At 42.6% G+C, this 27,521-nt stretch overlaps 1 protein-coding gene across 5 annotated transcripts in view; it reads right to left on the reverse strand.

Annotated features, from left to right (window-relative positions):
• Positions 1–430: 430 nt before the first annotated feature.
• The window catches only part of KIF16B (kinesin family member 16B), a 288,439-nt gene continuing 261,348 nt past the window's right edge, over positions 431–27,521 (reverse strand). For 3 of the 5 annotated variants that reach the window (XM_045445356.1, XM_045445357.1, XM_045445355.1), the window contains one exon: positions 431–1,740. In XM_045445356.1, coding sequence (XP_045301312.1) covers positions 1,582–1,740 — 159 coding nt within the window. In that variant the 3' untranslated portion in view covers positions 431–1,581. Of the gene's footprint in view, positions 1,741–6,400; positions 8,563–10,559; positions 10,653–27,521 lie in introns of those variants that run through there. The other 2 variants (XR_006703358.1, XR_006703357.1) reach the window with 2 other exon arrangements.

Below are 27,521 nucleotides of genomic sequence, written 5' to 3' on the forward strand. Positions count from 1 at the left end.
GCTTTATCCTTAAATCTGCAGGTTTAAATTCTCTGGTAGTAATTGCCTCTAAACCTATGCCTGTAATCACTGCTGGAGACAAAAAGCAAGTCTTTCTGTAGCAATTTTTAAATGTCCTCATTTTTGTCATATTAAACTATGATATCTAATTAGTGTAATAATAGTTTTCCCCCTTATTGGGATAATTGCATCTTTAAACATATTTTTCAGGTTGGAGGGCTCAGTTGCACAGGTATATGGTAGAAGACTGAATGCAAACACATTTTGTTACCCCATTCATTCGTGGCTTCAAATGTTACTCTAACAGCATCTTCTGCAACACAAATGCTAAATTATACATTACCGATCTTTCCAAACACATTAGATAAATTTTTAAACAGACCAGTAGGGATGATCCTGTCGCAAACTTAAAATAAACGGTGCTACAGGATAGGTTCTATAACTTCATTTAATATTGACAGCAGCTCAATTTAAATTTTGAAATAGCAAATACCTTTACTAAATTTGGCATGGATGATTATGTATTTTGATACAACTATTGTACAGGCGTGTGTACATATATAAATCTATAGGTAGAATTATATACATTTCAGTATATGCCACATATTTTTCTACTTACATTTTTCTTCTTAGTAAAACAAAGCAGTTTTATTATACATGGATGTGCAATGCTACATTAAGTCCTGAGTAATTTTAAGGGATCATTAATAAACTACTGTAAATGCTAGTCTTTCAGCCAAAGATCCAGTAGATTCTGTAACAAAAACGTGAAAAAAAAAATTTAAAAATATGCATTCAGCTACGCGCTTGTTTTGTGCTTAGCGGAGAAAGCTCAAGAATGCACAGTAGCCATTTACGTTTAGGAAAATTTCCTCAGATATTCAAGATTAAACATATATCCTGTTTGTATGGATTTACAGATGTTTTAAGTGATGTCGCCTACATCTAATTTGTCAGGCATGGAAGATTCCAGTCATGATTGGACCATAAATCCCTTTTGCAGAATATGAAATTCTGTGTAAACATCAGTGGTCAGGTATCGTACAAAAGTTCTGACTCAAATGAGGGGAAACGGAAAAAATACAATGAAATCATTTAAAATGCTTCTCGTGGGATACAGCCAGCCATATGGAAGGCATATAAAAAATAAGATATATTTTGGTGGAAGAGGAAACCAGATGAAAGTCATTTCAGGTAGGTCTGGTAAGCCGCACACCCAGTTTGGGAGGTCCCAGGTTGGCGTGGCTCAGGGAGGCCCAAGATAAGCCGGCCACGTCCATTTTGCCACAGGGGACGGCCTCCCGCTGCGAGGAGGAGGGAGCACTATGGGGGAAAAGGCCACATTCAACGGCAATGGAACAGTAGCAGCTGCCCGTCAGGGTCACCACCAGCGAAGCGAAACATGCCAGTCCAAAGTCAGGCACCCGGGAGGCCCTGGCGGGGCGGCCCAGGCCGGCTGCTGCACGTCCGACTGCCACAGGAGGAGGCAGGCCCAGAAGGAGCGTGGGAGGCTGCCGCGCGCCGGGAGGGCCACGTGGACGAGAAGGCACTGCATCGGTGGTTCCTCCGTCACCCCCAGCTCTACCCCGTCCCGTGGCTGCTGTAGTCAAAGACCCCTTTCTTGAAGAACGGTGAGAACTCACAGATGGTGTGTTTGGAAAGAGTCAGCCCCACTTTGTCGATGTGTAGGGGAGACGTCGCGGACTGCAGCATCACGCTGAAAAAGTCCCTGAGGTATTTCTGAGGAAGAGACGGGAGACAAAACGTGGTTAGACGTCGTCGTGGGGTGGAGTCAAGGAGAGAGAAGAAATCCCAGAAACAACTTGCCACCCACTTTGGAAGAGCTGTTGCTGCCATTGGAAACAGCACACGGGAATCTGTGTGTCCTTGGCCTTCACCAGACCAACCCAAGGGAATAGAGCCACCACATCCATTACGCGGGTGGCTCTGCTCTCTGGCTCAGGGCAACATGGCCTCAGGTCTACCTGCGGACAATGCCCAGAGAAATGCCAATGTGGTGCCAGGATGGGGGGTGGGGAAGTGGTCTGCTTGCCAACAATAGTGGCATCAGTTAATATCCTATTTTTTAACAGGTCGTTTCCCCTCAACTTACTTGTTAAATAGAAAGCCAATTAAAGGGAGGGGGAAAAAAGGCTAGCCATCTGTAGAATGCTAAATGTGCTGCTCACTAGCATTTTTAAACAGCACTGTAACTGTCTGATTTGGATCCTTCAAAGGAAAAGAAACGCTGGGGACAAGCGGGTCAGTTCCAAGTACTAATATTTACGAGTCATTTTGCAAAACCCATAATCATCAATGAAAAGAAATTCTGACTAAGATTAATTGCTCTGAACCCCCTGCTCTGCCCCTCCCCACGGCTGCACGTGTTTGTCACAGCAGTTGCCGCCTTTTCTGGCACCGAGCAAGCAAAACATGTCTGGGACGCGGATCCGAGATGCTGGGGATGGAATGAGACGTGGGTGACGGCAGGATGTATTAAAGGAAAAGAGGACATACAGAAATAGTTCGTATAGTTCAGGTCAGGCAAGTGTTATTTACAAGAGAAAATGGGTAAGCCTAAATCTTTATTACTGCCTCAGCTTATTTCAAAAATATAAATGATCCTATCACAAACGCTGACATTAAACATAATTATTATGGACTTTGAGTAACAAAGAAATTTGTCAGCGAATCACGGCTGAGGCCGAGAAGCAGTGGTTCCCACCAGGGGCGGTCCACCCCGTAGAAGACACACAGCGATGTCTGCAGATGGTTTCGTTACTCTGGGTGGGGGTGCGTGGCGTGCATCTAGGCGCACCCCACGATGCACGGGACAGCCCCATGCAAGCATTATTGCGTTCCCAATGTCACTCACGCAACGATTGCGAAAACCTGGCCCAGCAGAAGTGGCATCCAGCTGCCCCTACGAACTGCCGGCCTTAAATTTACTTCTGAAAGAAGACACTCTGCTCAAGGAAAATTCATCAGCTACTTTCTTAAAAGTAATGAGGTTATTAATAATTGACACTGTATAGTAATTTACTTTCTAAAAACCTTCTAACGTCTCATTTCTTACTGACGCACAGTCACTGTTCAAACGGATAATCTGGTGAGTCTTGAACCGTGTGTACACCCGTGAAGCCATCCCCAAAGCAAGAGAAAACATTTGTACTGTGCCTCCGCATTTCTGAGCTCACCTCGTTTTATGTTGTTATTGTACTCCGCCTAGAATCATCTGCTCTTATTAGTCATAGCCATTTTTGGATGAGGACCCTGTCGTCAGGGAGGTGAGCAAGGCTAGCGATCAGGAGAGGGGACTTGGAAAACAAGGGTTTTTCACTCGGACTCCTGTCTTTTTTGTTCAGTATTCCTCACTTACTGGCCTCACGGTAATCTCTCAGGAAAGGAGCTTGAAAGAGAGATCAGGTCAAGGCGAGAAGATGTCAAAACCAATTGCTGAAAAATGAAGATCTTACACCAGTCCTTTTTTGCATCAGGGGCAAAAGGAACCGGACTTCAACCTCACCGGGGGAAGGGAAGCCGAGAACAGCAACTTTAGAGGGACCCAAAAATCCACCCAATGTGGATGCGAGTGTCCAACGCAGACCACACCTGCCGGCCGGCCTATCTTTACAATGCGATAAATACACGTGCGCAAACTGACTGTTGTGGGAAGGTCGAGAGGGAAGTGTTTCCAGCAAGGATGAGGAGGAGCTTGTGCACTGGAGTGTGGGGCCACAAGTCTGCCACAGTCTAAAGCTTGAACAGAGCTGGGAACAGCCCCTGCTACAGGTCTCCCACAGGCCGCACGAGTGTGCAGACTAATGCTCACAACCAGCTTGCCCTGGAGATGAATTCCGACAGGATGGAAGGTATTCAAATCTAGGAACAGATGTTGTATCTGCATTTGTCGTAATTGGTTCACAAAGAGTGGGGGACCTTTAAAGGGCCAGTGGAACCCAAAGGGGGTCATGAAAAGTTAAAGTTAAAAAACACACATAAAAATAAAGAAAATATTGGAGATACCTTCCCTGCCCGGTCACCACCATCAAGAGACTAGTAAACTAAACTAGGTGCAGGGAGTCTCTTTTTCTTTAAATGAACTCACTGGCATGTCTCCATGGAAACTGGAGATACAGGGACCTCATTCAACAAATTAGAAACATTATAGGAGAGTTTTTTCATTGCAAAACAAACCTCTGCATTGCAGGATTGGGCAGCCGGGGCTCCCTTTACATAGACTGCTTCCTTGGCCAAAGAAATGCTTTGATTAGAGAGTACTCTTCATAGTGACCTTGAGGTTCTCTGAAGTATCCAAGGGGAGGCAGGGTGGCCTTGGTGCTGTGTCCAGAGCCACGTGCTTGCAGTGGGCTGGCCAGCTTCTGGTGAATGACAAAACCAAAGGACTAGGTGTAGGGCTGGGGACAGAAGACAAAAGTAAACTCCCAGAAGGTTCCTGAGGTCACAGACAGCGTATCCTTCTTCTTTGTAACCACTGCCATGCCTGGCACACTGCTGAGCTTGGGAAAAGTGCCTGGAAAGAACCCTGATGACGGACTCTGGTGAGTTAATTTTTAAAAATTGAGGTGTGCCCTGAGAAAACAGCATACGCGCACAGCCTAATGAAGTTTCCAAGACTGGACGTACCTGTGTGAGGAGCACCTAGTTAAAAACGAGACAATGTTGCTAGTACCCGGGGGTGGGGGGGGGGGCCCTCACGTTCCCTCGCAGTCCTTTCTCCAACGACAATGGTATCCTGACTTCTCCCGCCATTGAGTAGTTCTGCCAGTTTTTGAAGCTCACACTACTGGAACCACGCAGGACACTCTCTTTTGTGTCTGGCCTCCTGTGCGTAACACAAAGCTTGGGAGATTCACTCACCCTGTTGGGCATCCTTGTAGTTTGCTCATGATCATGGCTGTATAGTATTCTGCATGTGCACATGCCCACTGACTGTCTTTTGCAGATAGTCCAGCAACGGTGACTAGTTTGATTCTTCTCTCTGAGCTCTTCCTCAGTGATAAAATCTGCCTCTACATAACGCGGTGTCTGGTGAATCAAGTTTATCACTCTTTCTCCAATAAAAAAGTTTCCCTTTAGGATTTGAGGCTCAGGCCTAGATCAGCCAATGAACTAGAACTCGACCTTTGCATATATTTAATATACGTTACAATTATACATAAAATACATATTTAAATATACACATATTTACATTAGTAATTTTTGTGGCTTGGGCTTACCATGTTTTCTATGGCATCTGTGGCTGAAGGGAGAAAATGAGAGTCCTTCCTGTCAAGGCTAGCCCTCCCTGCTATGTGAAAAATAAGTCCAGGGGCCAAGCTGTATCCCCAGGGCAGTGCACTTTATAAAAAAGTATTACAAAAATTGAAGGACATTAGGAGTTTAAGTGGCTTATCAGGGTCAGAAGGGCAAAGTAGGAAAAGGATTTGTGAAATCCAATATCAAGTTTCTGTTTCTTTCACATGGCATTTTCTCCATTAAAAAAAGAAGAAGAAGAAACAAAAGTAGACGTATTTAAATCTGTTGCTGTTCGGGACCACAGAGGGCTGGTAACCCCTGCCTGCCTTGGGGGTGGGTATCTCACCTGGGTCCTTGCTTCATTCAACACTCGGATCAGGGCCACTGAGAATAGATGGTTATAGCCCCAGAGGTTGCGCAACATTTTGGCCCTGCCTCATCCTGGTACTTGGAGGATGTAGGTCAGATTAAACCAAATCCTTTTTCAATTAAGATTGCAAACCCATAGTACAGAGCAAGAAGGGGTCTGGGACAGGGTCTGAGTATGAGTGATTGCACGAAAGGACAGGGGCCAAAAGGGGCCCTGAGAGATGGAGGGGCCGGCTGGAGGAGGGTGAGAGAGGAAGTTTGGGGATGGAAGGGAGAACGGAAGCGACAGGGGAGAGAAGGCAAATAGCACAGCAATATTGGAGATCAAACTCTGTGAGTCATGTATTGATTTGGCCAAAAAAAAAAAAAAAAAAAAGATTTAAGAAATATATGAGACATTTATCTAGGTTATTTACTTTTTGCTACTTGGACTAACACTAAAGTATAAGGTGTTTTCTTATTGATACTTTCAGAAAATCAGGCTTAGATTGCAGATCTTGAACGCACATTTCAGTACTGAACAGAGTACCTTGATTCCATAAAGTGCCTTTTTTCTACAGTCCGCGGGAATATCTTATTATGTTTTAATTTTTTTAATGTTTATTTATTTATTTATGAGCGAGCACAAGCGGGAAGAGGGGCAGAGAGAGAGGGAGACACAGAATCTGAAGCGTGCTCTAGCCTCTGAGTTGTCAGCCCAGAGCGCTACGCAGGACTCAAACCCACAAACAGTGAGATCATGACCTGAGCCAAAGTCAAACACTTAACCGACTGAGCCACCCAGGTACCCCTCTTATTATTTTTTAAAGTCAATCCATGCAAAGGCAATGAGCAGGGGTAGACGAAACTGGGAGAGACCACCCCATGGGTGTGTTCCAAATGGAAATGTTAAATAGGCATGTGCTTTTAATCTCCACCTCCAAATAAGACAAAATCCTGAGGGGACCAGGAGCTTTTCAAGAGAAGGCCGAAAGAACACAGGAAAGACGAGGACACACAGGTTGTTCGAGACACCTACATCAGGCTCCTGAGCTCTCCTTTCCAAAGGAAAGTGGTCAACTCATACCTGCCAAGACCACTCTGAGTATTTCCTGAGGATTGTCTCCCACGTACACACAACAGTCTGACCAGCTGCCATCTTGTTGCTCTTACGAAGAGGCCAGTTATCAAGGGCATGTAATGTTCTAGGCACAGTGAGAACTTTTCATGGTATATCTCATTTACTTACCACAAGAGCTATTTATGAAATAGCTATTTATGAAATAGGGACACTGCATGGGACCCATCTGCCAGATGAAGAAACTGAGAACCAAGAGGCTTAAGTAATGCCCCAAAGGTCATGAAGCACAGAGGTGGGAATACCAGATACATACCCACATCTTTCAGCCCTAGAGGCTGGGTCTCAATCAACAGCCTGCTGTCCAGCGCCTACCATCCCTGTTTTATCCTGTTGGGCCTCCCATGTCCTGAGCACTGTTGTCTCTCACCAGGCAAGGTTGTCTACACTGAGCCAGATATGCTGCCTTTTCCAGGCCTGAGGCTGCTCTCACAGAGACAGGGGGCCTCTGGGTTCTCGACAGTTAATGTTCCATACAAACATGAGAAAAAGACCTCTAGCTGTGAGCCTTATACTCTTCTCCACAGAGTCCAATGTAACTCTGTTCATGCTCTGATATCTTCCTTACAGAGCCTTGGTGAGCACTGGCCATGTTTTGACTGCCCTGCTTCCTTTTCCCTTCCCTAATAGCACTCAGATTCCCTTCTGAAAAAACAGCTTTCCCTTCTTTGGGGGTTGGTTATCTAGCTGACTTATGGCAGAGGGCTGGTGAGTTTTTCCCATTCATATTCTGGGATGGGCACCTCACTGCCAAAGAGCTACTGGAGATACCACTTGGAACCTGCTGGAATCGACCTCTTATTGACTTCACAGCCACTGCCATAGAGCATTTATAAGAGTGTAAGAAATTCAGGGACCTCTCTCACAGAGGGGCAGCTCCAGGAGAGACTTTGGTCGGGCCATTCCCAAGCCTGGGAGTGGAGAAGTCCATTTGCTTACAATGTGGCCCCAGTGATTTTTCTACTGTTTGCAAACAAGTTAACGGACATTAACTCCGGAGCACTGGCAGGTAGTCGGTGCCAGTCAAGATCAGAGGAAACCTTCCACCTATACCACATCCAAGCCCCTGGGCTGTGGGGGGTGTAGTCTGTAGTCACATCAAGAGCTGCCCAAGTCACCCTTCCCTCACTCCTAGGAGGCTTTAGTGACTAACATTTTTAATGGGTCAGTGCATCCTAGTGGTACATCCCCGGCCAAGCATTTACCTGGAAAGCTCCTGCCCAAAGCCTGATATATACACGCAGGCCAATCTTCAAAATTCCAACACCATTTCAAAATACAACAACTAAATATTATTAATCTTTTGAACCAAAACACAGGCTAATATGGTCTACTGGCTGTGTTAATGAGTTCTGAAAGGTGAAGCACACTCCCTACAGCAATACAGGGTAATTCAGCAAGAATTTAGTCAATTATTTTAGAGCTTTAGCCTGGTACCTCAATCGATACATTGCATGAGGAAAAAAATTGAAAATATAATGTGCTGCTACATGCTATTTTCATTTTTATTTCATTCTTGATGAAGGTCATTTTGTTAACATGATTCATATGTGCCTTACAATATAATTTTAGGCTCTGCTCTAGCTGAAAGGAAAAGTACTTAAGTTACCGGAACAACCTAGCTAAAAGCTGGCCTTACGATGGCCTCTGCTGGCTTGTTCTTTTCAATTCTGGAGTTTCTGGATGAAACGTTAGTCTGGTCATTGGGACCGACCATATGCTCCATAGTCCTTCCAGGCAAAAACCTGCATGATCAGCAGGGATTTCAATAGTGTGGCCCTTCTCATCTTGCAGCCATTTCCTTTCAGGTCTGGGATCTGGAAAGGAGGGAAGACGGAGTGGTATCCAAACTCAGCAAACTGTGTGAACAAGGGAGTAAGTAGGGCTAGCATGTGCAGGGCTCTGTGTGGGGAACAGCAGGACTTGAAGGAGAATGTGGAAGGCCCGGATGCTGGATTTGGATCTTCAGGCACTTTGTACAAAACACTTACCAGTTCATGAGCTCCCATGACCCCTAAGACATGCTGAGGTGGAAGAGGACAAGTATGTGAATCCTGTTTACAGATGAGGAAACTGAGATCCCAAGAGGCAGTGGCTTAGCCAATGTTAACAGACTATAGAAGCTGACAAACAACTTGGTCTTTAAATTCAGGAGAAAGTCAGATGGCTTAATGTCACTTACAAGGTGCAATCCCTTAAGCCTGAAAGGTAACGAGTAAATGTGCATGTAAACACAGCCCTTCTCTTTAGGGATCTCCATACCATGCAGACTCTCAGAATTTACTGTGTGAGTGTGTGTGTGTGTGTGTGTATGAGCGCATGTGCACACACACGCAAGCATAGAGAACACGTGGGAATAAGAGGGCTTCAGAAGCGTTTCAAAGATCTTACCTTATTTTTTGGCTCCCTTCCTTTTGCTTTAATGCTCAGGGGAATAAAGTCATGACTATTTTAGGTTACTAAAAAGCTTGCTTTAACAGGGCTCATGACTGTAAGTGTAGTCTGCTGCTCATTTCACAGGCATGCACCACCCAGCTGTGCCACTCTCATGATTTCCCCAGCCATCTCATTGTTGTGGAGCCCCTTCATCTCACAAAATTTTAACATAAATTTGTAATGTAATTTAAAGTTATTGAAATTATTAAAACGTACTTTAAAAATGTAGTAGGGCCTTATCCACCTTTCCACTGTGACATATTAACAGGGAAGACAGTTCGCTGGAATTCATTTCCAGAAGCCATTAGCCAGGGCAGCTTAAAGATAACGATCAGTCTAATAAGACTTAGAGGTTTCATTTACCTTGTAGCACTTGGAAAATTCATCCTTGACTGATGGGTTCCAAAGACCAATCAAGCGGGGATGGAGACATGCTGGGATATTTCTAGACATGAGAGGTCTGGTCACCACTGGCCATGGATCATGAATCAACCCCCTACCAGTGGGGTCAATATTCACTCACTCAAGTCTTTCCAGTTCTAAACTCTCATAAATTCTAGTCGACACCTTTCTCTGGCTATTTTAGGGATCCTAAAATTTGTCTCCACTGGATCAAAAATGCTGGGTTCCTTTCCTGACATGGTCCTAAATGTCCTCTACACTCTGATGAAATTAGGATGGTTTAATTCACGCAACTCATCCATCCACCACAGTTACCATACACCTGCCCTACATGGAGCAGCGTGCCAAGCACTGGGTGTCCAACGTTGACTAAAACAGACACTGAGCCTGTGCTGAAAAGGAGTCTGGGCCGCCCTGCACCATCTCCTCATTGTCCAGAATCCTTCATCTAAATCCTACTTGTCTTCTGAGGACTAGATCAAGGTTTCTTCTTCATCGGCTCCTCTTGAGACTTCATTCATGCACCCAACAAATATCTACTGAGAGCTTTCTATATGTCATGCTGCTGAGGAGTCAGTAGTGAATAAGGTCAGTTCTCATCTTGAGTCACATGCAGGCATTCCAGGGACTTGGGACGAGTAAAGCTCTGATTAAAATATGGAATGAGATGATTTTGGAGTACATAGAAAAGGCATCCAGCCTAGTCCTGGGAACTGGTGACATTTCTGCCAAGAGCTGAAGGATGAGTAAGAATCAACAGGTAGAGATACTCGTGGAAGATACTGTAGAAGCCTATTCCCGGCAGTGGGGGGGGGGGGGAGAGGGGCGGGGGGGGGGGAGAGGGGCGGGGGATGTGCAAAGCCTCATGGTGACAATGAACAGCTTGGGGTCCCACCAAGAGTCCAGCATGGCTGGACCACACACTATGTGAGGTTCATTTAGCACGGTGGACACACTTCTGGAATGTACTGCTCACTGGATCGGCTCTCCAATGGTCCTCATGTTGCAGCTTCTTCACTGTGCTCCAACAGCATCTCTTCTCCCTGATCCATGGATCCTGCTAGGCCTTCTGTTTTCCAAGAGAAAACACTGGAAGTAAAGCTGACAGTGAAGGAGTCACCTTGCAGGCTTCGGTGCCCCATCTGAGCCCAGTCCTCAGTGGAACCATGATCAGAATACAGCCATGTAAGTGGCCTGACATGATACCTGAAATTTGGAAGAGATGAACCACTTGGCCAAGCCCTGCCCAAATTCCAGAACCACAGCATCACAAGCAATAAAGTGGTGGCTGCTTTAAGGAAGTTAAGTTTTGGGGTAGTTTATTACGTGGTGATAGATAATCACAATAGATATGCGTGGGAAGAAGGTAAGGGATGAGAGAGTCAATGAAATTAGTCAAAGCAGAATAGAAAAGTCTCATTGGTTTTTATTTATAATTTATGACTAGCCATACATCACAGTCCGTGCTACTAACCTTTTCCAACCTTTTTAGTATTTCTAATGAATAATTCTATCTTAGCAGGTACTTCTTTTCTATCCATCCTAGGTTTTAAAGTAAATACTTGAAATAAGTAGTCATCATTTGAAATATGGCATTTATTTCTTGATTTTATAGAGAATTCTGAGAGCTCCCAGTTAAAATTCATCAGGGTGAAAATGCTAGTCTGTGATTACAGAATTGGAACTATTCATTACAGCTATTCAGAGAATCTTCTTTATGAGCTTAATGACATAAGCATATTGTATTGAATTATTATGGTACTGCATCAATTGGACTCATAAATTTAATATACTCAGTCTGGTTCACATATTCTAATAAAATCCAGTGAGCTTTAAACATTTTATAAGGAATGTGCATTTAAAGTCATGTGATATTCAGTTTTTACAGGTTGGCGTTCCTGCTTAGGGTAAGAAGCGAGCTTCAATGATCTCGACCACCCGGCCTGGTAGACCAGCAAGCTTGGGGGGAGATGCCCCACCCCAGACAAACAGGCCACATTAGAAAGCCCCAAATCCATCAGCTCAGGCTATGAAGTTGGTTGAGCTTTTCTCTAGAACCCAAGTTGGTATCAGGCCCATCTTTTCGGCTCATGAAGGGAAGAGAGCAACTAGCTGAGGCTGCATCTTGAGCCGTAAGAGAGCAGGCAAACCCGCTTCCAGGCAGTCTGACAGGCCCCCCTCTCAACCTCATTCGGCTGAAGCAAAATACGGGAGGACAGACACTGTGGAGAAGTGCGGTTTCCAGGGCTCGCTCTGGTTCTTTGACTTTTGTTTACTGGATCTAGGTTAAGAGATTGGTAAGGGTCCCACACACAGCAACTGTCTCTGCATCCAGGCGGAGAGGGCGGAAGAGGACCTGGCCATGTGGACCACATGACTGCTGGAGTCCTACCCTTGCACTGTGAGCCACGTCCTGGGCACCCAGTCACACAGCAGCCAGCACGCTGGGCACGGGGGGCATTACCATGCCGGGGTCCAGATTAAGTCGTGAAACTCTCCTGCACCTCACTTTCCTCATCTGATTAGAATGCTTTTTAAATCAGAAGATGAAATAAGAGGTCTGTCAGGTGCTAGGGGCAGGGCCCAAGTCACAGCATGCATTTATTAAGTAGGTGACATTATTATCTACACAGCTTTGTCCTTGCAGAGTTAATCTGCAAATATAATCATTTTCTCCTCTTTTAGATGTTTCAGGGCATGTGGGCTTAAAATGTGTTAGTATTTAATGCTTTAATGTTTTCCCCTTCAAAGGAAAATGGAAGACAACAGTCTGGAATGGTTTTTTTTCCAAAGTCACCTCATATCAGATACTGGCAGACCCTTTATTTCAAAAATTGCTTTAAAGTAAGAAAGAGTTAATGTGTTTCTCAAAATGGGGAATCATGTTCATGTGTTTAAAAATATAGGCTACACCAGGTAAATTAACTATGCCCCCAAAGCTCATTTTAAGATATAGTTTGGATACTGAGATTCTGAAAAATGCTATCTAGGGAAAGAAAGAACTATTCTTTGTTTCTCAGCTCACGATTCCTTCTTGCACCATCTACATCTTCAAAGAGGTTCTTGACATTTTGAGGGGGATGACTGCCCCAAATGGCCAATGTGACTGACAGACTTTCAAATGAGAATCTCATTGTGTGGTACCTCTTGGCTATAATATACTTAAACTCAAATTCAAAGAAACCTCAAATTCAAAGGTCCCCAAAAGCTTAAGAATCAAGATGCAGTTGCGCATTCATTACTGGCATCCCAAAGTCTCCCTCTTAGTAGAAGCCCAAGCACCGGGACACGGTGTGACGCTTCAGGGACCTCCCACGTGACCATCTTGCTCCTCTCTACCATCCGTGCCTGTGGTTGAGCAGGACCATCCCCCCCCCTTTTATGTCTGACCTGAGGTCACTTCTGTATTGATGGCAAGTTTCCTCAGGCTGGCCTTGTACTGGGCCATCCCTGAATACCAATGAGTCCCTGAATTCCAGGGCAAGAGGGTCAGCTCTTGAGACTAGGAGGGAAGACCCACTGCCCCCTTTTTGTTCTCTGGACGAGGGGCTCCTGATGATCCCTGTGAGGCTATTTGCCTTCAGAATATCTCCCTGCCTTGGGAGTTATTCCTCAGTGTCCACCCACTGCCCTACATCCCAGGAGGGAGCCATGGTCATGCCCTAGGTGTGATTAGGCCTGTGGCCCTGAGCGGTGGGCCTGTGACCCCACCCCACGGAGAGGATTAGCTGAGGATTTGGATTATCCACACCGGTGATCCCTTTCACTGGGGACAATGATGGAGGCTTGACTATGTCGGGGAGGCTGGAGGCAGGGAGAAAAGCCAGACCAAACCTTCTCTCATATAACATCTCTAATTCTAAAAAAGGATGGGGTAGGTGTAGATTTTTAATAATTCCTTCACCAAACAGATATCATCCACACAATTAAGTCTCTAAGTTGAAAAATATATACATTGAAAACATGTACCTCCTGCACAGCACTTTGCTCATAAAAGACACGGTCTATTAGGTACCTGATGCAATGAATGTTAGGTTAATATTAAATGTTAATAAATCCTGCTGAACAATGAGAAGCCTGGGTTTCCTCTCTTTCAGATCTTCCCTTGCAGCAAAATTTCACAGATTTATAGTATCTTCTCTCTTCTGAACAAAGGAAGTTTACTAAATTACTGTAGAGAAGGAGTCTATCAAATCTTAACTTATGCTTCAAAGACAAACTTTAGAAACTCTTCAAACTGTCCTTGGCCTCTGTCCAAATCTGAAAAGTTGCTGCAGAAGAGAAGTTGGAAAGGTTGCCCGTTGGGCAGGGGATGAAGCACATGCTTCCTTGGATACTCGTGTCTGGCTCTGTTCCCCACAACGAACCTGAGCCTGTGGGAGCAACAGTCCTTCAGCTGTCACAACTTTTAGCACTCGAGATTGTTCTCAGCTGAGAGGCACTGAAAGCAATGTGGTACAAGTTAAAACAGAGTCCTGGCAAAATGTGGAAAGAAGATCGTACAGATGAAAGGGAAATCACACCAGCTGGGGGATCGCAGAGAAAGTGATGGGGCCATTAAATCTAAGAAATAATGGGCTAATTTGGGCTAATTTGACATCCAGTTTCTGTCACAAGGAAACTGCCTTCCAAAGTAAGAAATGTCAGTTTGTACTGACTGAGCTATGACTTGGATTGCCCAGAGTCTTTCGAGTAAGAAATTGCAAATAAATGTAATGTTGGGGACTAGAAGATAAATAAGCAGCAGAAGTGGCAAAGAGAAGGTGAATCAGCAGCAAACAGACACCAAAATGCATAAATACCCCAGCCTACGGAGATAGTTAGGGCAGATGGTTATCTTGCTGCTCATAGCACTTTATCCACAGAGCTCGGAAATAAAAGCTCCAGAATCCACTGGGGCTTTGTTTCCAGCAGGCTAAAAAATCCACCGAGAAAAGGGTGATGGCTTCATTTACTGCCATTTTCAACTCTGATTAGCAAATGCTTTCTTGATTTTCGTAGCAGTTTCTCAATTTTACTTATAAATACTATGAAACAGGTGATCTCAATTAGGAAACAAATTAGGCCAAGTGTTAATTTTTCTTTTTCTTTTTTTCTTTTTTTTTTGGTTGCCTGGAATGAATATTATATATGTAAATGTAACCGCATTGCAGTGAATTCCTGGGAACAGAAATAAGCCTATCTAAAAATGGACGGGAGCTTTACACAGGCAAACAATAAAGACAAAATGTTGAGTGAAATTGGGACAAACTGATGTTCTTACCCATTTCTTCTTTCTCCCAAGTATCATCTCAAAGGACTGCAACATGTGCTATGATTCATTACTGTTATGAAATATAAGCAACACACACAGAAAAAAAAAGGGGATCATCCAAGGGAAAAAAAAAAAAAAAAACAAAACAACTACCTGAATTCTAAAATAAAGATACAGTTTCAGAAGCAACAAAGGACAGTACAGAAGTTCACTGGCAAAGGCCACAGTGAGCACCTTTAATAAAAGCACAATTTACTTGGAAAACAAATCTAAATAAATGGAGTGAAAGGAATCGAAGCATCTTCAAGAAAGCCTAATTCAAATTTATAAAAGAGAAAGGGTGACTGCCAGATGTTGATATAAACAGTGAGCTGAGAACTAGCAGAGACTGGACAAAGTGGTTCTTTTTTTAAAGTTTTATTTTTTCAATTTATTTTGAGAAAGAATGAGCGAGTGGGGGAGGGAGAGAGGGAGACAGAGAGAGAGAGAGAGAGAGAGAGAGAGAGAGAGAGAGAGAATCCCAAGCAGGGATTGGGATTCAGTGCAGAGCCGCACTTGGAGCTTGAACTCACCAACTGTGAGATGATGACCTGAGGTGAAGTCAAGAATCAGCCGCTTAACCGACTGAGCCACCCAGGCGTCCCAAGAGAAATTGGTTCTTAAAATAAACAGACACACAAGAAGAATTCTGTGTATGTCTTCTGGGCTATTGCAACGAAAGGAATGTATGACAAGGAGCTATACAGATGTCAATGGAAATAAATATAATTGATCATTTCAGGAAGAAGCTAGGCCTTCAGGCTTGTAACAGCATGAGAAGGTGCAAAAGTCATAAGCACAATGTTAAAACAAGGTCAGGAAGAAGGAAAAGGATCGCGTTGTGCAGTGCTTCGCAAACACTTTGCGGAGAAGGACCAACTGAAGGAGGGAGGGGGGAGGAGAAAGAGACAGAAAGAAATGGCAAATATAAGAGACAGGAAAATTCAAGGAGGACAAGACCAGGGGATCAACACAATCAAATGGTATTCCAGAAAGAAATAAGAGGAAAAACCCTGACAGGAGGAAATCATCACACAAATCTCCTAGAGAAATAAAGGACACAAGAGAGAGAATGTACATGGAACAACCAGCAGAACTGAGGGGCTGTTCACCAAAGTAGAACCGGGAAAGCTCAGAACCCTGGGTACAGACAGAGCTTTTGTAAGGGTCAGAGAAGTATTATGTCACATACAGAGGACCAAAAACCAAAATGGTGGGGCACCTGGGGAGCTCAGTGGGTTAAGTGCCCAACTCTTTGTTTCAGCTTAGGTCTCGATCTCATAGTTCATGGGTTCGAGCCCCACGTCGGGCTCCACGCTGATGATGCAAAAGCCTGCTTCGGATTCTCTGCCTCCCTCTCTCTGTCTCTGCCCCTCCCCCACTCACGCTGTCTCTCTCAAGATAAACTTTCAAAAGTAAAAAAAAAAAAAAAAAAAAAAAAAAGGAAGCAATACACAAATGCAATTTTAGTTTGTAAGAAAATACCAAAAGGTATCGCAAGGGTTGCTGCAAGGGAAAGGGGAATGGAATTCCCAGGATGCAGAAAACTGCTTTCCAGGAAAGCCTAGTACAACTATTTGAGCATACCCATAATTGGCACTGATTTTTTAAAAAAAGTTTTAAAATCTCTCTCTCATTGGAAAAACGGTCAGAAGGGATATATGCCCAACTGTAAGAGCAATGACCTCTGGGCAAGTGCCTCTATTTGAGACCCTGTGAAAGCAGAGACAGAGGGAGATTATATACAGATGATCTCGGATGCAGAGGTAAAGGGGCGGGAAAGTCAGAGTGGGAAAAGGAGGTGGCCAGTAGAGGGCTGTCGATGCACAGATTACTGTCCAGGGCAGCACTTGGTCCTGCTGGGGACCCTTCGAGAGACATGTAGACTGTGCTTCTGAGTCATCTGTAATGACAGGAGGCAGGCACATTTATCCATACTTCGTCTCTTACTGTTTGAGGCAGGCCTCACTTCCCTCTAACCACTAGGCTGCAGCCTGAGGGAGAGAGGGAGAGAGCGAGCGAGCCCTGGGGCGCTGTAGCACATAGTACGGCTTTTCTCCAGGGCCGTGGCCAGAACCATGGGAAAGTCAAAGGGTCACAGAACAGCACACAGCATGTGTTTGCTACAGGATGGGGCTGGGGTTGGTGGTGATTAAGGGGGATCCCAGCTTTAGATGTGAAGAGAGAGTCCTTTGCTTAGTGGTCCCTGCTAACCAGCTTGGGAAGCCAGCCAGGGTGATGGGGGTGGGGTTGGGTGGGGGTCGTCTTTGCTCTTGGCTCCAGCAGCTTTCTTCCCTCCCCAGCATTTTTCTTAGTCTTCAGCATTTTTGGTTTTCTGATGAAGACTTTTTGATTCACAGCAACCTTACTCGTTATCTTCTTAGGGATGAACAAGCATTTTTAAAGAATTTAAAATGCAAGTTTTATTGCAACCTTAGGTGATAAGACTGAGGTGACTGGCTCATGCACTGGGCCTAAGTCAGTTCATGGTCAGAATGATTCCAGAGCATTCAGAAGATAAAGAGCTACAAATTAGCTCCCAGCCTGCCCCATATCTTAGCTAACATCCACTGGGCTGGACTGTGGCATCGCCCCAGGAGCAAGCTGGAATGGTGGCCAGCACTAAGGGAACTGGGCCATGCTGCCGTCATTTCCAGGAACTCCTGTGTTGCATGTTTTTACAACAAGAACAGATTTTTATTTTATACGAATACTTCCATGTATCTATACACAATACTGAATTATATCTATTGACATCTCCATATACATCTATAATCTATTTCTAGATTATACCTATATAACTATATTTATAGCTATGCCTATATCTGTATAATATAATCTATAATTAAATCTATTTACTATATCTTATACCACATTTTATTTTATAATAATATCTTAATGTATGAGGAATTTCCTCCTCCAATGAGTCTTAACAAGATTGTTACTGCATGTAAAACAATACAGTCAGGGGGCACTAAATGGTCACCTGACAGTGCCTGGAAGGGACTAAGAACCTTACGGGTGGGAGTTGGGGCCATTCTTTGATTTACACCAAGGGGGAAGAGAAAAATTAGTAGCCTCTGGCAGATATGAGCAAGCATAACCCAATAAGCAGGGATACTAGCAGAAATTGATGATACAAACATGTCACTATCATATATGGGATTCAAAATGGTCACTGATTCCAAAACAATCAAAAACATTTTTCTTAATGTTTATTTATTTTTGAGACATAGGGAGAGACAGAGGATGAGCAGGGAAGGGAAGGAGAAAGTGGGAGACAGGATCCAAAGCAGGCTCCAGGCTCTGAGCTGTCAGCACAGATCCCATGGTGAGGCTCAAACCTATGAACCATGAGATCGTGACCTGAGCCAAAGTCAGACCCTTAACTGACTGAGACACCCAGCACCCCCAGAACAATTTTAATAACATGGGCATCATCAGAAGGTGGTCAGCGTTTTCTCAACCATCAACTGCTGCATCTCAGGTATGGCTACTCTTTTCCCTACTTTTAGCTGTATTTCTATGCAATGCTTCCCCCTGGGGCCTGGAAGCTAATTAAGTGCTCTGGCTTAAAAGACCTTTCCTTCTCACCCGTGTTGTGCCGCAGCATGAATGTGAGCTGTAAGGGGAGGCAGATGAGAAAATATTAAAATGGTATTTAATTAAGCAGAGTAAACAATAAGGTCAGTAGCAACTTGAAGCTGACATCTGTCTCCGAACAAGCAGGCAAGTTACTTCCAGGTATGGGCGACAGAGAAGTAAGCTTAGGCTGCAGGCTCCTTTGGTCCATGCCACTTGTGATTTCTACTTCTGTTTCAGAGGCAATGAGACATTTAATAAAAGAAAACAAATAGCGATGCCGCGCTGTATCTAGGAGGAGAGCAGGAACAACCCTCCAGCTGTTTAACACTGCAATGTTCAGGCTTCATTTCATTTTGCTTCTAAAAGAAACCAGGGAAATGAAAAATGTGGTATGCTGACCTCCACGAACAGAGCATGCACAGCTCTTAAGCCTGCCATCTCGAGCTGTGCTGCGTTACTTTCATCGGATGCTATTTCTATAAACAGGAAAGAGTTGGAGAATCTCTGTTAGGTATTTGTCAAGCCCCAAACACCTTGTAAATGAGCAAGGGGCCTGGAGAGATGACAGATGTTACTGATTTACTGCTAGGACAGCATATGAGGTGGGACTGTAGTTGGGGCTGATATTAGAATATCAAAAGCCCAACAAATGGAAAAATTACCATTGCAGCTGTATCTGGGGTGAACAGAATGGCTTCTGTCACAGTTAACCTTATGCATCAACTTGACTGGGTCATGGGGTGCCCGGATATTTGGCCAAACATTCTGGTTTGTTTGTGAAGGTGTTTTGGGGTGGGAGTAACATTTGAGTACACAGACTGAGTACAATTTGAGTACGATCTGAGCAGACTGTCCTCCCTAATGTGGGTGGCATTGGTCAATCAGCTGAAAGCCTGCACAGAACCAAGAGTCAGATGCTCAACTGACTGAGTTACCCAGGCACCCTGAGTGTCTTGCTTTTTAAGAGGTACATCCTAAAATATTTATGGTTAAAATATATAATGTGTGGTATTTGCTTTAAATTGTGTGTAATGCCATACCTAAGGGTAGAAATGAAACAAAACTGGACACATGCTAATGAAATGTTGAAGTTGAATGATATGGGAGGGCACACAGGGGTTCATTACATTATTCTTTCTGAGGTTTCATAAATATTGTCATGAGAAATAAAGTGAAAACAGGAGGTAGAATAGACCATTAATATCTATGTCATGATATCTCAAAGTTTCTTTAATGCATCAATGTTTGTAAAGTTGAAGATAGTTTGCATAAACCCTGGAGGAGCAGAAATGTGCAAATGTACCAGGATTACATTCTTGGATACTAAGAATTCTTTTAACACCTGATATTAACAAACACTATATTCTTAGGTAAACCTAATTCCTCTTTTGAACCAGAATGGGTTGGAAAGAATTGCCAAAGAAGATTACCAAGGAGATCTGGGGCGATGTCCTTCAATAAAGATGTTTTCTCCTTTCCCATGGGAAATTCTAGACACATTTTGATGCTAAAATGAATGTGCTCAAGTCCTTCTAGATCTTCACATTAAGTTGACAGAATGAAGGGGCATTTAGTTTTAGTACAGTGGAAAGTTAAGAGGTATAGGAAAGGGCAACCTCTATTGAGACTTTTTTAAAGTGACACTTGAAGGAAAAAGTCTTTACAAATTATACTCTGTAATTAAATGTAATAATAGGTCACCTAAAATATCCCAAGTGATACTACAGGAGAGAAGAGCACAAAGGTCTTCTGAACCTAATATCAATGTGAAAAAGTCTTTGTAGTAATATACGAAAATTATAGGGGGAAAGGATCTTTGCAACTATTTGTCAATTACATCAGTATTCCAAGTGGCCTTTAACCTTATTTTATGGTTACATCCAATTACAAGAGATTTCCTTCTTGGTTTCTGTGTTGAAATGTTTTAATTTGTGAAGGCTGTCCACTGGATAGGCACCTCATTAATTTGCAGACTCTGAGAAGCACTGATCATATACACAGACATCTGAGTTTGGAAAGAAAGAGTGAAGAAAAATGGTGCTTGGTAAAGAGACAAAATAGTGACTTTAAAGTTTCAGAGTAAGGCGTGAGCCAATCTTAATGGAATATAAATTATCATTTGCTTAAAAGTGGATAAAATACGTATGAAAAATATTATTTGTTTAGAGGATGATTACCTTTCTTTTAACAGATTAAATTCATACTCTTAAGAAAAACGTGTAATGATGTCAAATCCATCCATCCATCCATTTTTCTTCCTTCTTTTTTCTTTAGCAAAGCAATAAAGGGACACTGGAAAAATTGGAGGATGTGAGGGTAGAAGTGAAAGAAGATTGAGGAAAAAAAAGAAGGAAAGAAAGGAGATTATAAATGTATGATGATTGCATAATGATTTATTTGTAATTTGTTATTGATGATATGTTTAAGAGCAGTTATAGGTTGACGGGAAAATTGAGAAGAAGGTAAAAAAATTTCCCACATACACCCCTACCCTCACATGCCCGCAGCCACTATTAAAATCCCACACCAGAGTGTGACATCTTACATAAAGCAATGAAATGACACCGACACATCATCATCATCATCATCATCCAAAGTCCATAGATTACATTAGGGTTCACTCTTGGTGTTGTGCATTCTGTGGGCTTTTGCCAAACAAATAATGTATCCACCATGATAGCATCATACAGAGTTGTTTCACTGCCCTAAATATCCTCTGTGCTCCACCCATTCATCCCTCCCTTCCCCCTTCCCCCTGGTAACCACTTATCTTTCTACCATCTCCATAAGTTATGCTTTTTCCAAATGTCACATAGTTAGAATCATATAGTATATAGTGTTCAGATTGGTTTCTTTCACTTAGTAGTATAGATTTAAGGTTCCCCTATGTCTTTTCATGGCTTGATAGCTCATATCTTTTTAGGGTTGAGTAATATTTAACTTTTGGTTCGTGTACCATGGTTTATCTGTTCACTTACTGAAGGACATGTTGATTGCTTCCAAGTTTTGACAATTATAAATAAACCTGCTATAAACATTCACATATAAGTGTATGTGAGGACATAGGTTTTCAACTCATTGGGGTGAGCAGCAAGAAGTGCAACTGCTGAATTGAATATTAAGACTGTCTTTATTTTTATAAGAAACGTTCAACTGTCTTCCAAAGTGGCCACACCATTTTGCATTCCCACCAGCAATGAATGAGAGTTCCTGTTGCTCCACAGCCTCATCAACATTTGATGTCCTTAGTGTTTTATTCTGGCCATTTTCATAAGTGTGGAGAGGTATAGCATTTTTTTTTTTTTTAATTTTCAATTCCCTAATGACATGATGTTGATGAACATCCTTTTTATACGCTTACTTGCCAGCTGTATATCTTCTTTGGTGAGGTGTCTGTTCATGTCTTTGCCCATGTTTCAATTGAGTTTTTCATCATCTTATTGTTGACTTTTTAAAGTTCACTGTATTGTTTTGTGTAAGAGTCCTTTATCAGATATCTTTTGCAAATAGTTTTTCCCAGTCTGTGGCTTGTCTTCTCATTCTCTAGGTGTGGGCTTTTGTAGAACAAAATTTTTCAATTTTAATGACTTTGAGCTTATCGATTATATCTTTCATGGACTGTGCCTTTGATGTTGTATCTAAAAGTTTATCACCATACACCCAAGGTCATCTTGGTTTTCTCTTATGCTAGCTTCTAAGAGTTTTGTGTTTTACATTTCGATCTACTATCCATTTGAGTTCCTTTCTGTGAAGGATGTAAGATCTAGCTCTAGGTTCATTATTTTCCCCTTTGGCATGTGGATATCCAGTTGTCCCAGCACCATTTGTTGAAAAGACTATTTTGCTCCATTGTATTGCCTTTGTGCCTTTGTCAGATATCACTTGACTGTATTTACGTGGGTCTAGTTCTGGGCTCCATTGACTTATTTGTCTGTTCTTTTGCAAATAACATACTGTCTTGATTTCTGTAGCTTCTAGTAAGTCTTGACGTTGGGTAGTGTCAGTTCTCCAACTCTGTTCTCCTCCTTCAATATGGTATTGGCTATTCCAGACTTTTGCCTCTCCATTTAAACTTCAGTTTGTCCATAGTCAAAAGATAACTTGCTGAGATTCTGATTGGGATTACAATGAATTTATAAATCAAGTTGGGAAGACCTGGCATCTTAACAACACTGAGTCTCCCTACTCATGACATGAAATACCTCATTCATTTGGTTCTTTGGTTTCTTTCATCAGAGTTTTATAGTTTTCCTCATATAGACCTTATACATACTTTGTTAGATTTTTACCTAAGCATTTCCTTTTTGTGGGTGCTAATGTAAAGGACACTGTGTTTTTTTTTTAAGTTTATTTATTTGGGGGGAGGGGGCGGCAAGGGGCAGAGAGACAGGGAGAGAGAGAGAGAATCCAAGCAGGCTTTCCACTGTCAGCAGAGAGACCAGTGTGGGGCTCAAACTCACAAACTGTGAGATCACGACCTGAGCTGAAATCGATAGTCAGATGCTAAAGCAACCAAGCCACCCAGGTGCCCCATTACACTGTGTTTTTAATTCCAAATTCCACTTGTTAATTATTGGTATAGGGGAATGCAATTAACTAATGTATCCTGCAATCTTGCCATAATGGCTTATCAATTCCAAAAGGTGTTTCAATTATTTTGAATTTTCTACATAGATAATGATATCATTTGTGAATAAGACAGCTTTATTTCTTCCTTCTCAATAGGTAGACCTTTTATTTCCTTTTCTTTGTCCCATGACATTAATTAGGGACTTTAAATGTTTAATTATAAAAGTATACTTACTATATAAGTCACTATACGGCAACTACGAGGTAGCAACATTTTCAAAAACAATGATCATTTCTAGGGTTTGCTATGTACCTGGCACCCAAGTATTTTGTATTTTATATGAATCATCTCATTTAACCCTCACAATTATACAAAGTGGGTACAATTATTATCACCATTTTATAGATGAGGAGACAGCCTGACAGAGAGGTTACCTAGTCAGTAAGCAGCAGAGCAAGGATTCGCAAACAGCTTTACTGGAAAGTATAGTGTACATTTTTAACCATTATCCTGTATCAATTAAGGATGTATTATGGGTTACACCTTCTATTAGGTACTTTTTACATACTGTTCTCATTTGATCCTATTCTACACTGAGAATAATGAAACTCAGAGTGGGTAAGGAGTTTGCCCAGTGGCGTACTACAAAGTGGCAGAGCTGGCATTCAAACCCAAGTTCAAACACATGCTCTCTTTTTGAGAAAAGAAAAAATTTTTTTTTCAGAATATGTGCATATACTGTTCAGCATGGCTTTAACTGCTCATTCAACAAACATTTGCTGAGAATCTATTAAGGGCCAGATACTGTTCTAGACACTGAGGAAACAAATACACAAGGCAGCTAGAATCCTTGTCATCACAGAACTTACCTTCTAGTAAAATATAAAGCATTTAAAAGCCAAACCAACAGACAAAAGTTCCCTCCAACTGCTACTAAGTGTTGTGATCAAGACACTATAGGGGGATATGGTGGGGATTAATGGGTCAAGGCTGCTTCCACTTAGGTCTCTCTGAGGAGAAGACATCTGAACTGAAGGACGTGCTCCAAGCTTGGAGATGTTTCAGTTGACTTAATCATAATCAATAAAGAAATGGAGATCCTGATTGCCAGCTTAGAGTTTTAGGTCACAAGCCCAACGATGGAGAACAAGTTTTCCACTTTGTGTTTTGAGTTCCTGAGTTGCTAGCCATTGCCCCATACAGGATGCCTTGAGGGTGTGGGGGAGGAGGAAGAACAGGAGGAAGAGAGGGAGAAAAATGTCAAGAGAATAAAACTGTTTGAAGGCAGTATGGGGGTGCTTCCCTTCCCGCTCCAGGCCTCCATGTGGATTTGAAAGTCTTTACTCTCTTGGGTAACATTTAATCTTGGCTTCCTAAACCAACAACTAATCATGGAAACCAAAGTAGTATTTTCCTTCCAATTGGAGACTCACGATCTTTGATGTGACCATGAAGCACCACTTACATTGATAGGATAAGGGTTTTTGTCATATAAAATGACTTCTTGACTGGCAATTTACCTGTGGAGTTCATTCTTTCTCATAATTCTTCTCCCCACACGTTATGGCGTGGCTTACTCCCAGTATATATGATTTCTCATGTAATTCCAATAACTCTACAGAGTAGAGATATTAGTTCTGCCACTTAGTAAGAAACTGAAGTTCAGAGACAGAAGAAACTTGCCAAGTTCACACGGACACTGGGTTTCAAGCCCAGGTCTGACTCTAGAACCTTCTGCATGATTCCAATATCACATAGTTTTCTGTCTCCTTCCCTAACCTTAGCCCCAGTATCACAGCCTTTTCAGTTCTTCTGACTCCACGAAGCATCAAGATGAAACAGCTGTCAAACTGGCTCCATCCCCTCTAATGCACTTGACAGCCACTTAACCCCCTTCAAAAATGCTTTGCTACTGACGATGATGGTAATGGACTAATAACAGAAAACAGTTAACGTGAACAACCAGAAAACCAAAAGGAAAAAAAAAAAAAAAACATTAGTGAGGAAGAAAATGGTCCTTTGTGTGAAATATTTCTTACATTTACGTTTAATAATGGTTCTACAATTATCCATTTTGCGAGATCAGCAGAACGTAGACGGAAGAGATGTTAAATTAAGCACAGAACTGCTGGATATCTTTAAGATAGCTAAATGAATGAGAAAACTTAAGGATTTTTACCTCCTGAAATTTACTTTGAAATTGACAGGGCTCAACCTATAAAACGTCTAAACAAATGATTCTGTTGTTAGAAATTTAAGGTTTGAAGCTAACATAAAACTAAAGTAGAACAGGCAGAGGAGAACCAGACTGTATGTGTGGCGGGCACCATAAGCCAGAAAAGTGACTCTTGGCAGTGGGGGTTAGTGGTGGCATCAGGACTGACAATCACCACTAATACCTGTATTTGGTAGCTAAGGCAGTTGAACTATCAAGACTTTATTTTGGAAACAGCTCTTCATTTAGTGCACTGTTTCCATTTAGAAAGATTATACCTGTAACTTTGGGCATCCCTTTATTGTAAGAAAAAAAGAAAGAAAGCAAGAAAAACAGCTAGGGGTTGGCCTGGTACTCACAGCTAAGTTGTAGCATTCTCCTGTCAACCATAAACAACTTCAAAGAATACTAACACAGGACAATGCTACTCTGATCATGAAGGCGCCTCCCCTTCCCCTCCCCGCCCCCACACAAAGACCGCTCCATTATCACATCTAAACACAGACAAAAACATGAACACTGTACAAACCATGAATATGCCCAAATAGCTCCCTACTCTGGCTAACATGGCTGACTGCTTTTTTATCATAGTTTTAAAAAAATGTTTTATTTATTTACTTTGAGAGACAGAGAGAGAGAGAGAGCACACACGTGCGCAAGCAGGGAATGGGCAGAGAGAGATGGAAAGAAAATCTCATGGGGCTTGATCCCAAGGGGCTTGATCATGACTTAAGCCAAAATCAGAACTCATCAAGAGTCAGACACTCAACCAACTGAGCCACCGACGTGCCGCATCAATCACAGTTTTAACAACACTCTCTTCTTCTTGCCCTCTAGATAAGAATTATTAAAACACTCACAGAATCAGCCCAGAGACCAGTCCAGAGCAAAGCGCCACTTTCTTACACTCCCCAAAATCACCTAAAACAAGCTCAAATCCTACCTTAAGTTCTTTGTAACATGTTTTTGCTGGGATGCCCCCGTACTTCCCATTGTATATGTTCTCCCTTAGTGCCGTGAGCCACTAAACCTAACACTGTCGGAAAGGAGGTATGTTTCTGGGCGTCTGTGCTGAAAGGCACTGACCTGTGTCTATTTGTTCAGGGGAAGAAGCTCAGGAGACGCATCAGGTGTGAGCTGGGGACTCCACAGTGGGCAGTCTTGCAGCCAATGACCCAGGAAACATGCAAAGAGAACTAACCAGCTGTGAATAAAAGCCAAGTAAATGTGGAGGAGGTGTGCTCATTTCATAATGATCCTATGCCTCTTATCTCTTTCACAATGAATAACAGCTTGACCACGATTAAATCATCAAAAACCAGTTCTAGTTTTCAGAGTATAATTTTACAGGCTGAAAGAAAGGCTGGTATTAAAGCAAGAGATTCCTGATATCCAGGTGTCACCATGAATAAGAATACTTACATAATGTTGGTGTCTTTGCCCTCAGACACTGATTTTCCAAGTAGATGGGACAAACTGAGATACTCATATTGTTACACGTTATGGCTGCTGAAGGGCGGTGCTCTCTTGTCCTTCTCTGGCTCTTCAAGCACATCTAAACATGCCTCAAAGGTTCCATCACTGTTGTCATCGTCGTTACCACCACCACTACCCCCATCTTCACTGTCATCATTGGACTGCCCAGCAGTCTGGAATGTTCTTCTCTGTACTAGAGTCTGTGCTACATGCATGACCCCCTTTAACCCTAAGGTCAAATCTAGGAAGATGGTGGTGTTCTTTATCCTTATTTTGCAGAGAAGGAAACTGAAGCAGTGGCATTAAGTCCAAAGGGGAGGCACAGGGATTCAAGACCAGGATAATCTGCCCCAGGGCCCACATGCTTAGCAACTACACCACTTTTTATCCTTAACAGGGCCCTAGAATATAAGATGAAAAGGGGGAAGAAAAAAAAGAAGTTGCCTTGGGCTTGCTGCATGCTCTTTAGTACTTTGAAGAAAACTTCCTAGAAATCTCTCAGGTTCTTACTTCCAAAGGTGGCTGTATTATTCTTGAAAGCTTTATGGTTTTAGAGGATTTCACGTACTTTCATTAATTACAGACTACTCCTTGAAATGATAGACTGTTAAGATGATTAGCAGAAATGTTTCCAAGTAAGATGATGATGTTGCCTGAAATTAGTAACCAAAAACGTACCTCTCACCAATCAACAAAAACAAAACACAAAACTCATTAATTTGGGGGTAATGGGGGCAGATTTTCTGATATTCATTGAATAATTCAATGGATTTGTGAAGCATGTGAAAAATATCACGGG

Source organism: Leopardus geoffroyi, chromosome A3 (genome assembly GCF_018350155.1).
Source record: "Leopardus geoffroyi isolate Oge1 chromosome A3, O.geoffroyi_Oge1_pat1.0, whole genome shotgun sequence".
NCBI classification, from domain to species: domain Eukaryota; kingdom Metazoa; phylum Chordata; class Mammalia; order Carnivora; family Felidae; genus Leopardus; species Leopardus geoffroyi.